Source organism: Chanodichthys erythropterus, chromosome 13 (genome assembly GCF_024489055.1).
Source record: "Chanodichthys erythropterus isolate Z2021 chromosome 13, ASM2448905v1, whole genome shotgun sequence".
Lineage (NCBI taxonomy): Eukaryota > Metazoa > Chordata > Actinopteri > Cypriniformes > Xenocyprididae > Chanodichthys > Chanodichthys erythropterus.
In genome coordinates this window covers 2,358,017-2,373,898 of record NC_090233.1, presented here as the reverse complement: position 1 = coordinate 2,373,898, position 15,882 = coordinate 2,358,017, and the positions used below count along the sequence as shown (strand labels likewise).

General features: G+C 37.4%; 1 protein-coding gene across 1 annotated transcript; it reads left to right on the top strand.

Moving 5' to 3' along the window:
- Window positions 1-5,664: 5,664 nt before the first annotated feature.
- Window positions 5,665-15,853, top strand: grk1b (G protein-coupled receptor kinase 1 b). Its single transcript, XM_067407702.1, has 7 exons — window positions 5,665-6,363; window positions 7,650-7,777; window positions 9,570-9,727; window positions 9,822-9,905; window positions 14,605-14,729; window positions 14,904-15,105; window positions 15,383-15,853. The coding sequence occupies exons 1-7, from the start codon at window positions 5,665-5,667 to the stop codon at window positions 15,664-15,666; spliced, it is 1,680 nt and encodes a 559-aa protein (XP_067263803.1). The 3' UTR covers window positions 15,667-15,853.
- Window positions 15,854-15,882: the final 29 nt, after the last annotated feature.

Below are 15,882 nucleotides of genomic sequence, written 5' to 3'. Positions count from 1 at the left end.
AACCATCACAAGCCTTCTTCAGGAACTTCACAAATGGCTTCTACCACAATGGCCATGCAAGTATGTGATACGCTGATGGTTCTTTCCTGGTTTAATGACTCGTTTCCTTGCTTCATTCCCTGTTCCGGTTTCATTCTATCTCTTTTCATTTAACCTATGTACTTGTGATTGTGTTTGTACGTGTTTGTTAGAGTAGTTGTGTTCGTGATTTAGTTAATAAAACTTGTGCACAATACATATATGGTTCTGACTCCCTGCCTGCAGATAAATTGTCACTTAAATGAACGATCTTGTTACATGCTCTATGCACTGTAAATGCTAAGAAAGAATTATTTTTCTGTGGCCATGAAAAATACCCTTTTCTTAGAATTAATCAATAATCAATTCTGAGTAATTGTAATGTTAATGTAGCCACATCAAATCAATCTGATTAACTGGTTTGAATATTCATAATTAATCATAAGTTATGAATAATTATTAATATTTCCCCTTTGAGCTAATTTGCTACATCTATCTATCTATCTATCTATCTATCTATCTATCTATCTATCTATCTATCTATCTATCTATCTATCTATCTATCTATCTATCTATCTATCTATCTATCTATCTATCTATACACACACACACAGTACAGTGCAAAAGTCTTAGGTTATTAGATGTTGTTTTAGCAATGGTATAATGACCATATATAATTATTCTCTTTATTCGATCATAACCAAAAAATACAGAAAAAAACGACTTCTATAGAGTGGCAAGTGTTTAGTGATCTTCCCTTACACTTGAGCAGTAGCAGGTACCTGGCTCTCTTAAACATAAATGTAATGGAAAAGGACTGGAAGGCCAAGAAAACTTTCAAAATCTGATGAGAAGTTTCTCAAAATTTCTTCTTTGAGAAAATGGAAGAAGTCCAGGAGGTCACACTAAATACTGATTTTTGCTTAAAGAAGCCATTTTGTTCATATATAAATATGGATGGTCATTAAAACATTGCTAAAACAACAAAGCTGGTGGTGGCCTTAGACCTTTGCACAGTACTGTATATATACAAAAATACATTTTGACCAACACATATAAACTAATAGTATTAATCCAAACTGTCTTTAAATATATGATATCAAACTAAAGGTGAAACAATGACTTAATTTAGAAATTTCTGGAATGTCAGATTTTTTTTAAAAATCATGCATTTCATAAAACATAATAATAAAACAAATTAATATAGGCACAATTTTACTTGTCTACACAACTTGAAGCATATGCATTAAGAGCAACAGTTTTGATTCTGAATGGCTGATTTCTGACAGAGAGCAAGACAAATACGAGTGACAACAGTTAATACATCCTGAGCAGGGGCTTGTTGCTCGTGCAGTGCCCTTTTGATAACTGATCTGACCCATAGTAGACTTACACTAATAGACTGTGACAAGTCTCTTTCCATTCTAATCCACGGACAGTAATCCACACAAGCTAATGAACTATCAGTTTGGATTTCAGATGGACTATAAGCGCCTCCTCACTCTCCTCACTTATTTGCAATCAGAACAAGAGTGAAACTGGGGAGGGAGAGAAAGAATGTGGCAAGCTGTTAAATGACATTATCTGGAGGCGGTGTACCAGTGGGCAATCTGCGTTTTACAATGCTTACTGAAGGAGAGAGGGTTTTACCTGGTCTGTGGAGTTCTGAGACAGAGGGACCCATGCTTTGGATTTGATTCAGGAAGCTTTTAAATCACACCTGGTTTTCTTTGTCACAGGGATTCTACCAAAGGGAGAGTTACAAAAATAAAGGTAGGGACATTAAAGATTAATTATTTTTAGTAGCATGATGGAAAATATTTTGTGTCTGTGTGTATATTGTGCAGATGTAGCTTTGGTTTTAATAATGGTGGAGACATTTCACAATCAAACTATACAGATGCATGATGTTTTTGCTTAGACAATGAAATTACTGGTTACAGTCAAACAAGTTTTTTTTTTTTCTTTTTCTTTTTTTTTTTTTACAAATATTGTAAGTATATGTCCTCTAGCTTTTGTGTGTATGAGTAAAAGTATGAATAGAAATGTTAGTCATTAACAAATAGGCTCTTAACAATGATTAGCTAACATCAACAAATATCCTATTCAGTAAGCTTATTTCATTTCAGCCATATGATTTGTAATGATTTTTATAACTATGTGACTATGTGAGTTTTTGAGATGTGTTAGTAAAATAGTCTCATTAAAGGACTAGATTGTCAGTAATAACACAATCTATGTATGTGTGTGTGCACAATAAGTATTAGATTATAATACATATTTAACTACTCTATTATTTAAAAAAAATCAGATCAGTTGCAATAAAACAGTGTAGCTAATAATAATAAACATAATTTTAATATCTTTTTTTTTTTTTTTTGCTGTCCTTCATCAGGGACTAGCTAGAGAACAGATCTTACTTTGTAGTTATTGATACACTTAGAATTCACATAAAGTAAGGAAAATATTTGATCATTTTTCTTACAACATTGGTTGAATGGTTTGGGAAAAAAGTTGCACTTGAACACACCGTGCGCACTGACTACAGCGCCGACAAAGCATAACACTAGCTAAGGGAAGGACACTAGAGGCTTTTTAAAAAAAATGGATGTCATTGGAGGATGTCAATGGTGCAATGAAGGATACAACAGATGGATCCTTGAGAGAAATTGCCAAATTCCACTTTTAAATGCAATTATAAATATACTATATAAATATAATATCTATAGTCTTTGGCATCAATGCTTACTGTTTTTTGTGATACATTGTGGGATTTTTTAGGTAAAGTTCCAGTGCACTGGAAGGATTTTGCAATTGAGACAGCTCTTATAATGGCTGACTCCCTGATCAGTGATTTGACTACTGAACTAGGGAGCTGATTGAGACTCACCATCAGATTAAAGATGTCCGCACACAATCGTCACATTAGAGTAATAATATGGTAACATGGTATGCTCCTTTAAATGAACATTTATTTAAAGTGAAGTTAAAGTTAAAGTGGTTCTTATTTGGAAAAATTACATTTCCTTAAAGGTAGGGTAGGCAATTTCAGAGCGGCTAGCAATAGCAAGCTAGAATAGAAAGCATGAGATCCCACCCTCCCTTCAGAGTTTAATGTTTTAATATTTAGAGAGTTTCAACCAGGATAACAAAAAGTGTTTATAAATCAAATTGCCTACTTTACCTTTAATAGCCTAAAACATAGGCCAGTAATATTGGTCCTGGTTAACTGATGCTCCCACAATTTTCTTTCTTTCTAATTTTCTTTCTTTCCTTCCTTTTGTTTTGTTTTGTTTCTTAATTATCTATTTTGAAATTTCTCTCTGATCTGTTTTGCCTCCATTGCTACCTAAACAAGTGGACCCCGTAAAGAGAGTCTGCAAATTTGTGCCTGAATAAAAATTACGTTTTAAACACGTTAATATTTCCATGTTGGAAAACATTTTATTTTTAGTTAAAGAAGTTAGTTATTAAGTTATTAAGCAATATCTCATGTAGGTTTCTTCCTTTTTTTATATATAATGACCACTAGGAGGTGCTCTAGACACATGTTTTCCTTGATTGGTGTTCCCTGAAGAGATATAGGCTGTGTCTGAAATCACCTACTCTCGTGAGTAGGTACTTATTTTGAGTAAGAAATTACTTCATGGCCACTAAAAAAAGCATGTTCTGTGTAGTATGAATGTGTATAGTATGAATGTAATCTGGACATACTACATTTGCCATGTTGCCCTTATCACGCGACCTACCAGCATCAGTTCACTGCCATTCACAAATCCTCTGTCGTGGCCTAATGGGATGTCCTAGTGTCCATCATATGTGTTTCAGAATCTCGCCGGAAGTAGGTCATCCTGGTATATTTTGCCCACACTTTTATAAATACTGTGAATTCAGACATACTGCTTTTGTCACATACTGTTTTTCGCCTACTATATAGTAGAGAAGTATGCAATTTTGGATGCAGCCATAGACCTTATGCGCTAGAGAAAGAAGTGTGCATCCATCTTTAGAATTATGTCTTTGAACTTCTGATAACTGGTGAAGAGTAATCAGCTGGTAAAGTATATTTACTTATTGTAGAGTTAACGAAATTTATCATGAGCATTGTAATGTTTGAAGTGGATGTCATAACAAATGTCAGTAGACCAGGTAGATTTTAAAATAAGCGGTTCATTCATAAATCTGTAATATCTTACCTTCATGATGTGGAAATACAAACCGGAAGACAGAACACAATAGGGGAAGCGCTAAGAAGGGGCTGGGCTACATATACTATGTTTTTGTTGAAAACGAAAGTAAAAGAGTGATGCACGTTCATTGTGTTTTACCATGAAATGAGAGTTCTGTGTCTTTATTAAAGTCTGCAGTGTCCACGGATATAACTGTAATCTGCGCATCTCTACTGTGGATATATAACTCAAGCAGTGCTTGCTTTTACCACAATTTACACCAGTCTCACTCATAACAGTCAACTAAAACATGACAATGAGTCAATGACATAACTTTACCCTGATTTATAGTATTTTGGCAAGTAAGATGTAGCGTAAGCCTAGCTGAAGTCCTACTTCATGCTGCTTAGTTTTGTACCACATTCACAGCTTTAAAATTGGACACCAACATTAAAGGTGAGCATTAATTGGATGAGAAAGTATCAGGGTCACTGAGAAACTCAGCCAGTATGAGGTAAAGGCACATTATTTAACACTATTGCCTTTGAAATTGGATTAAAGATTACTAACACCCAAAGTGCACAGAAAGCATGCTGCATAATGTTATGACATTGCACTCAAATGTAATACAGTTGTCCATATTATAAATGATGAATAAAAGAATCTTAAAGGAATATTCTGAGCTAAATACAGGTAAATTTCTATGGACAGTATGCGGTTGATTACCACTAAAAATGCCTAGATGACCTAGTACTTCCATCAAGATTAGGAAGTGTGCTTGCGATGAACATGTTATTGAAGAGGAGTCATTGTATTCCTAAATGGGAGCTAACTGCGATGAAGCAGGTCACATGACAATTCCAACATAGGTAATACTGTATGCCTGAATTCAGGTCTACTACACACACATACATACATTTCTGCTTTTAAACTCAACTGTTCAATTGCTCCCTAGACTTCCAGTGTAAGTGCAAGTAAATTTCTGTGGTAATTGGCAGCATGACACAGATGTTGCAGTTGCATTATTTCTGGCACAGTCCTTTAAGGGTAGCACTGCTTTACAGAACTTCCGGGTAGATAAAAAGGGAGATTATTACTTCTCATTTAGCAGATAATCATTTGTGAAGACAATAATTGCTCTTAACCCCATTGACAGGTCAGTAGACAGTTGTTGGATGTCAGTAAATCTTAGGTTTGTGGTTGATCCCTACTTGACATTAACCCTGAGGCCACCTTGAAAGTAGGCAAGATTTCAAAATAGTAAACCCTAAAACTAATACAAATTAAAGCTAATTAAAGACAATTGTAAAATATATCACTAAGAAGGACTTGATTTACACTTGAGTAGTATAAGGCCAAAGGCAATAGAGCTATTGCTGAATGGTAAGAAGTATTACAAGTGGGATTATGAGATAGACAGACGTTCAGATGTTTAACCCCAAAACTCCTTCTTCCTTTATCTTTCTATTTTTTAGACATGGATATTGGAGGTTTGGAGACTGTTGTGGCCAACTCGGCCTATGTGTCAGCACGCGGGAGTATAGACAGCACTGCCGCAGCAACAATGCGTGACAAAAAATATCGCACCAAGCTCAACCTTCCTCACATCAGACAATGTGAACATATGAAGTCTACAGTGGATTCTTCCTTCAACAGTATGTGTGTACGCCAACCAATTGGTAGGCGCCTCTTTCAGCAATACCTTGAAAGTGATCCTGCTCACAAGAATCCTGTAGATTTGTGGAAAGATATAGATGACTACAACGTTGCCCAGGAAAATGACCGGGCTAAGAAAGCACAGAAGATGGTCAACAAATACTATGAGTCATCCTCCAAGAATTTCTGCAACTTTCTGGGGGACAAAGCTGTGAGCAGGGTGAAAGAGGACCACAAGAACATTCGAGGAGATCTTTTTAAAGAGAGCGAACAGCAGCTCCTTGTTCACCTGGAAGCTAAAGCACTCAGTGGCTTCAAAGACAGCATGTACTTTCTGCGCTACATACAATTCAAATGGCTGGAGAGCCAGCCTGTTACTGAAGATTGGTTCATGGATTTCAGAGTGCTTGGGAAAGGTGGATTTGGTGAGGTCCATGCTTGCCAAATGAAGGCGACAGGGAAGATGTATGCTAACAAGAAACTGAACAAGAAGAGGTTGAAGAAACGTAAAGGTTATGATGTAAGGGAGAGAGCTAGTTCATCAGTAAATTAAGCTATGCAAACCATAGTTGGTTTGATCCAATGCCCAGACTTAAATTTGCTATAGAAGGCCAAACTGCAGACTTCAAATCTCGATAAGCATGCATATCTTAAAACTGTGCAAGTAAAGCACCTGCTTAACCACATAGGTGGTGCAACTGGAAAAAAAAGGAAAGAGACACGTAGAGACATGAGATTAGATTAACCTGAGAACATGGTATTAAGCAGCACTAATCATAGTGTATTGGCTCAGTGCAAAGAGGCTTGCAGGCTCTGCTTGATACTCCACAAAGCAGCTCAGCTGCAACTGAGATGCAGACAGACATATAAGGAAAAAGAAAAGGAATCCTTAAGGGTTAAATGAATAGAACTCATTTGGAATTTGACAGTAATGTCCAAACCAAAACAAAACAGTTCAATTAAATTCACATTTATTTGTATAGCGCTTTTCAAAGCAGCTTTACAGAAAATGCATGTGTCTACATTACAATTTAAAGTGCAGTTATCAGAGCTGACTGTATCCAATTAGTGTATTTCAGAAATGTACATCACGTAGTTAGCTAACATTCTGGGCGGTAACAATGAGCTCATTGAAGTAATTATTACAAGTTGTGAACATAATGTTTATAATATATTGAAAATTTAGCATTGGTATGTTGATTCAGAGTCTGCATCATCTTGAGTCCTCGCAAGATTTGGAGTCATCTCTTCACGTGTGTTGGAGCATCAAAGGCTGGATCCAAACTGGAGCTGGTGTAGTTTCTAGTTACCTCGGGATGGGCATCCAGAGATAAAACAGAAAAGCAAATGGAAAATAATCAGCGTAGCTGCTATTCATAACATTTCAAGCAAAGATAATCATGTGCATTTGATCTGATAGATACTAGAGTATAAGGTTATGAGATGTATTATGTGAATGCTTGGCTAAAGAGATGTGTCTTTAGCCTAGATTCAGAAAGGTGAAAAACCATGAAAACTAGAGTTCAGCAAGGGAAGCAAAAGGGGCTAACCTACTTGCCTGTAAAGGCATTAACAGGCTAAATGGAATTAACCTTTTGCTAACATTTATAGTCTCAACCGAGAACTGTTTATACTTTCTTGCTTGGAAATTTCATTCTTGTCACCAATTTTCCTGCATATAATTGGCCCATTTATAACTTTTTTAACATGCATAACTAAATGTGGCCAACATTTAAGATTTTCTCTTTAATCTTTTTTTTTTTTTTTTTTCTGTTGTAACATTTCTCATTCCTTGATTTCCCATAGGGTGCTATTATTGAGAAGCGCATACTGGCTAAAGTGCACAGTCGTTTCATTGTGACTTTGGCCTATGCTTTCCAGACCAAAACAGACCTCTGCCTGGTCATGACGATCATGAATGGAGGAGACCTCAGGTGTTATTATATATCAATGTTTGAGTGTGTGTATGTGTGTGTGTATACAGATAATAATAAAAAAAAAATTTTACCTTGTGGGGGCATTTTTTATTTTTTTTTGGTCCCCATGAGGAAAACATCTTATAAAACGAATAATTATGCTTTTTAAAAATGTAAAAATGCAGAAAGTTTTCTGTGAGGGTTGTGTTTAGGGGTAGGGTTAGGGTTAAGGGATAGAATATAAATAATAACTAAACTGTATTAAGATCATTAAAATTACTCATTACATAATATGTGCTTTTGGTAATACTGCTCATTGCTATACCATTGGATTTACATAGATCTCCAAAGTACTTTAAATAACACCATGCAAAAAAAAAAAAAAAAAAAGAAAGAAAAAAAAAAAAGTTAAAACCACTGTACTTTATTTAAAATATTTCTAGTATATTTAATTATTTTTTTATTGCAGAACAATTCTGAAAATAGCAAGTAGAATGTTTCTGAATGTAATGTTGTACAGAATGTGTGCTGTGTTTCTGTAAGAACTGTAGCAGCTTTCCTCCTAATCCGGCATAATCTGTGGAGATAATCTGAGCGGCAGCATTGATATTGTGAAGGTGTAGTGTCTGCTTGCGTCACAACCCGATTTCTCTGGGCTCAGCTCACAAGGAAAGAAGGTCATGTGCACATAAGCATTTAAAAATTTTGGATAACATTCTCTATTTAAAACCAATGAAAATTGGAAAAATGTTAGATGTGCTCCAGCATCCACAATAGAGTCATCACCTCCAGTCATCATCTCAATATATGAACACGGTTGCTGTTTTTTTTAGCTGAGGCCATCTTGTACCAGCAACAAACTAGCTACCATGTTTTAAAACTGCTTGATCCCCTTTAAAAGGATAGTTCAGCCAAAAATGAAAATTATCCCATGATTTACTCACCTTCAAGCCATCCTAGGTGTCTATGACTATCTTCTTTAAGACTAACACAATTGGAGATATATTTAAAAATATCCTTGCTCTTCCAAGCATTATAATGGTAGTGAACAGAGGGCGTGTTTTGAAGCCCCAAAAAATGCATCCACACATCATAAAAACAATCAATATGGCTCCAGGGTGTTAATAAATGCATTATGAAACAAAGTGATGGGTTTTTGTAAGAAAAATATTCATATTTACAACTTTATAAAGTAAAATAACTAGCTTCCAGTATACGGCCGCATGCATCGATTTGCTGCGGAAGAGTAACCCCTAACCTGGCACATGACACAATGACGAATACGGAAGCACAGAGCGTAAAGCAAAACAAAACACTTAGAAGCCACGAATTAGAAGTCTAAAATGAGAAAGGTTTTCAATATAAGAGAAGAGGAGCTTGAGTCTGTTGCACAGCCCTATTTTTTAAACCGCAAGAGGTGTCTAAGCTTACAATACTCCTACATCCTGCGTCATACAACGAGTCAGGGGTTACTCTTGTGGCATAAGTCAACTTGCACAGTATGCGAACAGTTGTTTGCTGGAAGCTAGTTATTTATATTCATATATTTATGATGGATGGTGCATTTGTTTTGGGCTTCAAAACATGGCCCCTGTTCACTACCATAATAAAGCTTGGAGGAGCAAGGATATTTTTAAATATATCTCCGATTGTGTTCGAAAGAAGAAAGTCATATACACCTAAGATGGCTTGAGGGTGAGTAAATCATGGAATCATTTTAATTTTTGGAACTATCCTTTTAAGCTATCCCTTTATTATCACTTTATGTCCAAACTCTAACTTCATCCCTTACTCCTGTTCTCTACTTTAGATTCCATATGTATAATGTGGATGAGAAGAATCCAGGCTTTAATGAAACAAGAGCTTGTTATTACACAGCTCAGATAGTCTGTGGGCTTGAGCATTTGCACCAGCACAGGATTGTATACAGAGACCTCAAGCCAGAAAACGTCCTCCTGGATGATGCAGGTGAGAAATACAGTGAAACACTTATTAAATGCTTGCCTCTTCACTTTTTGCTTCACCTTATCTGAAAATTTGTTTGTTTGTTTGTTTTTGTTAGGACATGTCCGTCTGTCTGATCTGGGGTTGGCTGTTGAATTACCGCCAGGAAAAGACAAAACACAGGGATATGCTGGAACCCCAGGTCAAAGACCTTTAAGTACATTCTAAAATACGATCCCTTCCATGGAGTTTCCGAATAGAGCGGCATAACAACAAAATAATTTAGAGGTCCCGTTCTGTGTTACTGAGTTTAAAAAAGAAGACTTGAAACTGCTCATTTAATGTACGATTGTACATACACTTAAATTACTATTAAATTACTATTACTACTATCTATCTACTGTATTTTGGTCCAATTCAAATAAATACCCTGCACAATCATGCAAAATACTAATAATATACCTAAAGTAATAGTCAAATTAATACTGTAAAATCTAAAAGTTTTTCGAACACTTTAACTTAACTTTACTTAAGTTATTTGCCTTTGTTACTCAGAAAATCCAAGTTAAAATAAATTTATTGGTTTGAGTACCTTTTTTTCAAGCAAAAAATACTTCACCCAAAAATGTAATATAATTATTAACCCTCATGTCATTGCAAGACTTTCGTTCATCTTCAAAACACAAATTAAGACATTTTTAGTGAAATCTGAAAAATTTCTGTCCCTCCATTGACAGCCTATGCAACTAGTACTTTGACGATTCAAAAAATTCAGAGACTGCAAAACCATATGAACTGAACAGTTTAGTCCAAATTTTCGGAAGAAACACAATCGCTTCATATAATGAACAGATTTAATTTAGGCTTTTATTCACATTTAAACATTGGTCAGTGAACATAAACAGAAGCTCAACTATACTTTGCTAGACACGTGAGAACAAACCTCTTAATTTTTATTGTGGAAGCTCAAATGTGCTGCGTAACACACATGAGAATGAACCTCAGTCACTGGTTCTCGCACGTCAAGTGAACATGCTTGAGCTTCTGTTTACCATAACTTATGTGTGTACCGATGAATGTTTATATGTGAATAAAATAAAAGCCTAAATTAAATCTGTTCATCATAGAAAGCTATTGATTTTCTACAGAGAATTTGTACTGAACTGCTGAATTCATATTGATTAGTTTAACAATCTCTTTATGAATTTTTTGAAACATCAAAGTGGTAGTTGCATTGACTTTCAATGGAGGGACAGACTTGTCCTATATATCTTAATTTATGTTTCGAAGATGAACAAAAGTCTTACGGTATTGGAAGAATCATCATCACCTTTCTCCCCTCTAGTGACAACCCTGGCTGTATTGTATGTATGAGTACAATACATGTGTGTTACTGTAAAATACTGAATTAAAAAATAATGCTTTAAAACTAATAAAAGTATATTATTATGCACAAAACAATGCAGATTAATAACAAAAAATACATATACATTCTTCACTGATCTTTTCTCATGACAAAAGTTGAAATAATATATATTAAATGAAATATTTAAATTCACGATTTAACCATCTTGTGCATTAATTATTAAATCACAAAGAAAAATATCTAAATGTTTATTTTGATGCAACAAATATATAATAATTCCAATTTTTTTTTTCTAAAAAAGTGTATTTTGAGAGAGTTTACTGTATGTATATTGCAATAGAAGATAGTGTTAAATAGTTCTTTATTTTCATGTTAGCTATTTTAAATTTATATACTCAAAAATAAAACATAAATATATGATTAATAAAGAGGATAGCATGATTCAAAGGTACAACCCATGGTCTTCTGGATATAATATCACATCCTGAAAAATGGCTTTTAAACATCTGCCGTGATGACAGCCATGCACACTGTGTGTGAAAGGTGTGTGCCCACTATTCAGTCGGTCCTGCAGAAATGACAAAATGACAGGATCAGGGCAAACCACTGGGTTTAATTTCGCGATTCACACAAGGCCACAAATACATTCCACTTGTGAGCATACAGGCACCTTGTGGAAAGGACCCTAGCCTCCGCTATAATATTCATCACTTGCTGTGACACACCAAACATGCAGATTCCACAGCCCTGGCCTGGGGTGCCAAATGTTGTTTTTCGCTTAAAAGGTTAGTTCACCCAAAAATGAAAGTAGTCACGTGGACTATTTTAAAGATGTCTTTACTACCTTTCTGGGCCTTGAAAGGTGCAATGACATTGCTGCCTATGTGTGGTTCAGAAGCCTTTCAGATTTCATCAAAAATATCTTAGGTTTGGAACGACATGAGGGTGAGTACTTAATGACAGAAATTTCATTTTTGGGTGAACTAACCCTTTAAGACAGCAGGGAACTGGCCATCAGGTCCGCACTGCAATTCAGGCAAGTGGGATCATGGACTGCCAAGAAGCCAGTGCATTCATGCAGCCTCAAGCCACTAAGACATGCATCTGGCCAATCAGCCACACCCTGCTAGGCACAGGGCTTTTAGCCCCCTCATATACAGCAGGCCCAAGTGACAAATGGCTGCAGCAGCTGTCATCAACCCCCTTACCTTCTGAAAATACTTCAAAGGCAAAGACCCCCCTGGCTTGAACAAAGCGATGAGCCAGCATATCCTGAGAATGGGCCATGATTAAACAGAATTGGAGCAAGACCACAGTCTTTTTTCGGATCAGAATGTATCGGCTGTAAAAGCCACTCTTCTTCAGCTGAGGGGCTACCACCTCTATCGCCTGTTTGGCGAGGAGCAAGTGGATTTCCATCTGAAGCACCTTGGGTGTCCTGGTCCGACATCACCACACCGCCAAAGCAGGGTGGTCTGCATGAAAACTGAAGCGTATATACTTTTTTTAAATCATATTTACCACCCAATTTGACACAGCACACATTCACCGGCAGTGCACAGCACACATCCATGCAACACATTCTCGCTACTCTGAGGCAGAGCACCATGTCAATAACTATGTTTCCATCCACCAATTTTTATGCACATTTTGTGATATCGAATAAAAAACACTGGATAGAAACACCAAGATGTGCATCAATTCTAAAAATGCGCATAAAAAAACGTATGCACTCAAATGAGTCGGATACATTTTTTTATCTGATAAGAAAACATGGGCATTAACTACTAGAAACACATTTACCGAATAAATTCCTCTAAGTGCTTCAAAAAAGTAATGTGAGTTTGCGTTATGGGACGGCATAACTGGAATAACCAGCAGACCGATGAAATGCTGTTTTGGTCAGTGGTTCAGAATAATTCTCTCCCAGAACTGTCTTACATGACTGCATTCCCAAACAGCAGGCATCCACCTCCGAAAGCAAGATAACTTTATTGCATTTCTTGTACGTGCTCTGAGATGCAAATAATTTGTTATATACAAAAATCATTATATACAGCTTCTTCTACTTTTCTAAGTGGTATTTAATGCTAGTTTATCAGGAAGTGACGATTTTGTTCTCTTCAACTAATTGGATGGAAACGGTGCTTCATTCGCAAACGTTTTATGCCATATTCCAATTTTGCTAATTTAGCTAAATATGAAACTTTGGATGGAAACTGCTAATTTCAAATGGAGTGGGAAGGATATGCTCTGTGCTCAGTAGACCACTGGCATGAGCCGGAGGGCTGCTCACACTGTGAGCTTGAACAGGTATGGGGCTTACACTCTGTAGGCCGCATCTAGGGAGCAGGGCCTTAGATATTCCATGCGAGCATGGAGGGGTGAAAGGAGGAAAATAGCTCTGATATTGAGGCAATTTTTGTTTTGATTTAATTGCATTCTTTATTGAAGGCAACATAACACCCACACACTGTCACCTGCAACATGCAAGGGGACAGATGAACAGCCTCTCAGATTAGCCACCTTGAACTTCGGCTTGTTGCTCACACTAGACAGGGGAGAAGAGAAAGCGGTGGTGGCAGGTTTGTCAGGTTGCCAAGACAATCGCTGGGCGGGCAATGATCTAGAGCGCGTGGGAGGGACAACTCCGGCACATCTGGGCAAGAAGTGGCTCATGGCCCTAGTTTGCTTCTGAGACTCCAAGAGCCTCTCTGAAAAGGTGCCCACAGCATTGCCAAAGAGGCCATGGGGACTTAAAGGGGCAACAACGGGGGCATGTTTTAAGAGTCCATCTCTGTGACGGTGAGCAACAAATGCTGGATCAGGATCACTAAACTGCCCATGTTGCAGCCTATGGCTTGAGCGGTCCTCTTTGTAGCCTGAAGAGCTATGTCCATGGGAGAACATCTGCAGGATTTGCGACCGGCTTGCTCATCTCACTGCGAGGAGCTTCCTCTTCATGGGGTCATCGTCCAAAGCGTCTAATGAGATCTGCTCGCAAACTCCATCAGAGGGGTGAAGACTGGTTTCAGCATATGAGTACAGAGACTCAGGTGACCGGAGAACACATGGGCATTGAGTGTTCCTGATCTCGCTTGATGAGACTCCCTAATGTGGCTGCCGCTGCTTCCTTTCCCACTATGGGGTAGGAAGAAGTGAAGGAGTGAAGGCCAGCATCAGCACTTAGCACAATAGAGATCCTAGTGTGCAAGACCCCGACTGTCTCTCAGTGAGGACAGTCTGGTCTATCCAGTGCCATTTCAACTTGAGAGCAACTCAGGCACAAGATGTATACGTCACATCCCTCTGGGAGCTAGATAGGTCCCCTGCTTGCACAACATTCTTTTCATCCTCCTCATCACCAGAATGCTGAAGGGGAGGGGCGAAAAGAGCACTGTCCACTTGAGAGGTGTACTTCAACAGGGAGAGTTGCATTCCAACAGCTTCGTCTTGAAGGAGAAAGAAGGAAGGAGAAAGGTAATGATGGACCTAGTTAGATGCAAGTAACAGAAACTGTATGTCTCTTCCTCAGGTTTCATGGCTCCAGAACTACTACAGAAGAAAGAGTATGACTACACTGTAGATTACTTCACTCTCGGGGTCACTTTATATGAAATGGTTGCTGCCAAAGGACCTTTCAGGTGTCGTGGAGAGCAGGTATTCACACTCATGCATATACTTTGGCTCTCTGTTAAGGGGCCTTCACACTGACAGCGATTTGCAGTGACCAATCTGAAGTTATTGATTATCAGACTGTGAGAGAAATCAAAGAAGAGCAATTCGAGGTGAACTAAACTTTACACTGTTTTAATTTTCTTTTTTGTATCATAGGTGGACAACAATGAAGTGACACGCCGCATCCTGAATGACCCTGTCTCATACCCCCCATCCTTCAGTAAGGAGCTCAAAGACCTCTGTGAAGGACTGATGGAGAAAGATCCAGACAAGAGACTTGGCTTTAAGAACAATGAGTGTGCTGAGTTGAAGAACCAGTCCTTCTTTAAAGAGCTAAACTGGGGGAGACTAGAGGCTGGTATGGTTCATTAGAGTTTTAGTTAGGGCAGAATATGCATCATAGACCACTTATGAAAAAAGTACCATGTTATTAACAAGGTTTTTTGGACATAGTATTCTTTGAAGTACCAATATGTAAATATAATAGTATATGAATATGATAATCATAAAATCATAAGATAAATATCAAATGACCATGGTATACCATCACTGTACAATTGTACTTCCCTTTTCCAGGTATTATAATTTAGACACTTTGAAGAAAATCATCTTTTTTTTTTTCATCTTTCACACAGGTATGCTTCCTCCTCCTTTTGTTCCGGATCCAAAGATGGTCTATGCCAAGGACATTGATGATGTGGGAGCATTCAGCACTGTCAAAGGTGTTGTGATTGACAACAAAGACAATGACTTCTACGGTGAGTTTGCAACTGGGAACGTACCAATTCCATGGCAGGAGGAGATGATCGAGACAGGCGTGTTTGGAGAGCTTAACATCTGGGGACAAAATGGAAAACTCCCAAATGACCTGGATCCCAACTATGTGGAAGCGAAAGGAGGGGGGTGTGTGCTACTGTGAACTAGAAAGAAGCAAAACACAAAGTGAAAAAGAAAAAAGAAACTGGGTGCATAAGAAATGATTTATGGTGAACAACAAAGGCATGAATTATGTGATCGAATAATGTTTGTGTAACTTAAAATGTCTCCACATGTAGACTTATGTACCTGGACATATGAGCTTCTTAAAACTATCACTAAACAGTAAGAAAATCACCCCAAGTCCACTGACATATAT

What these genes read in the sequence shown, in the direction of transcription:
- grk1b (XM_067407702.1), top strand. Translation starts at nt 5,665, where the DNA reads ATGGATATTGGAGGTTTGGAGACTGTTGTGGCCAACTCGGCCTATGTG. An exon ending in ATGAATGGAGGAGACCTCAG is followed by an intron (nt 7,778 to 9,569) that starts GTGTTATTATAT and finishes TCTCTACTTTAG; the next exon opens with ATTCCATATGTATAATGTGG. An exon ending in TCAGGTGTCGTGGAGAGCAG is followed by an intron (nt 14,730 to 14,903) that starts GTATTCACACTC and finishes TTTGTATCATAG; the next exon opens with GTGGACAACAATGAAGTGAC.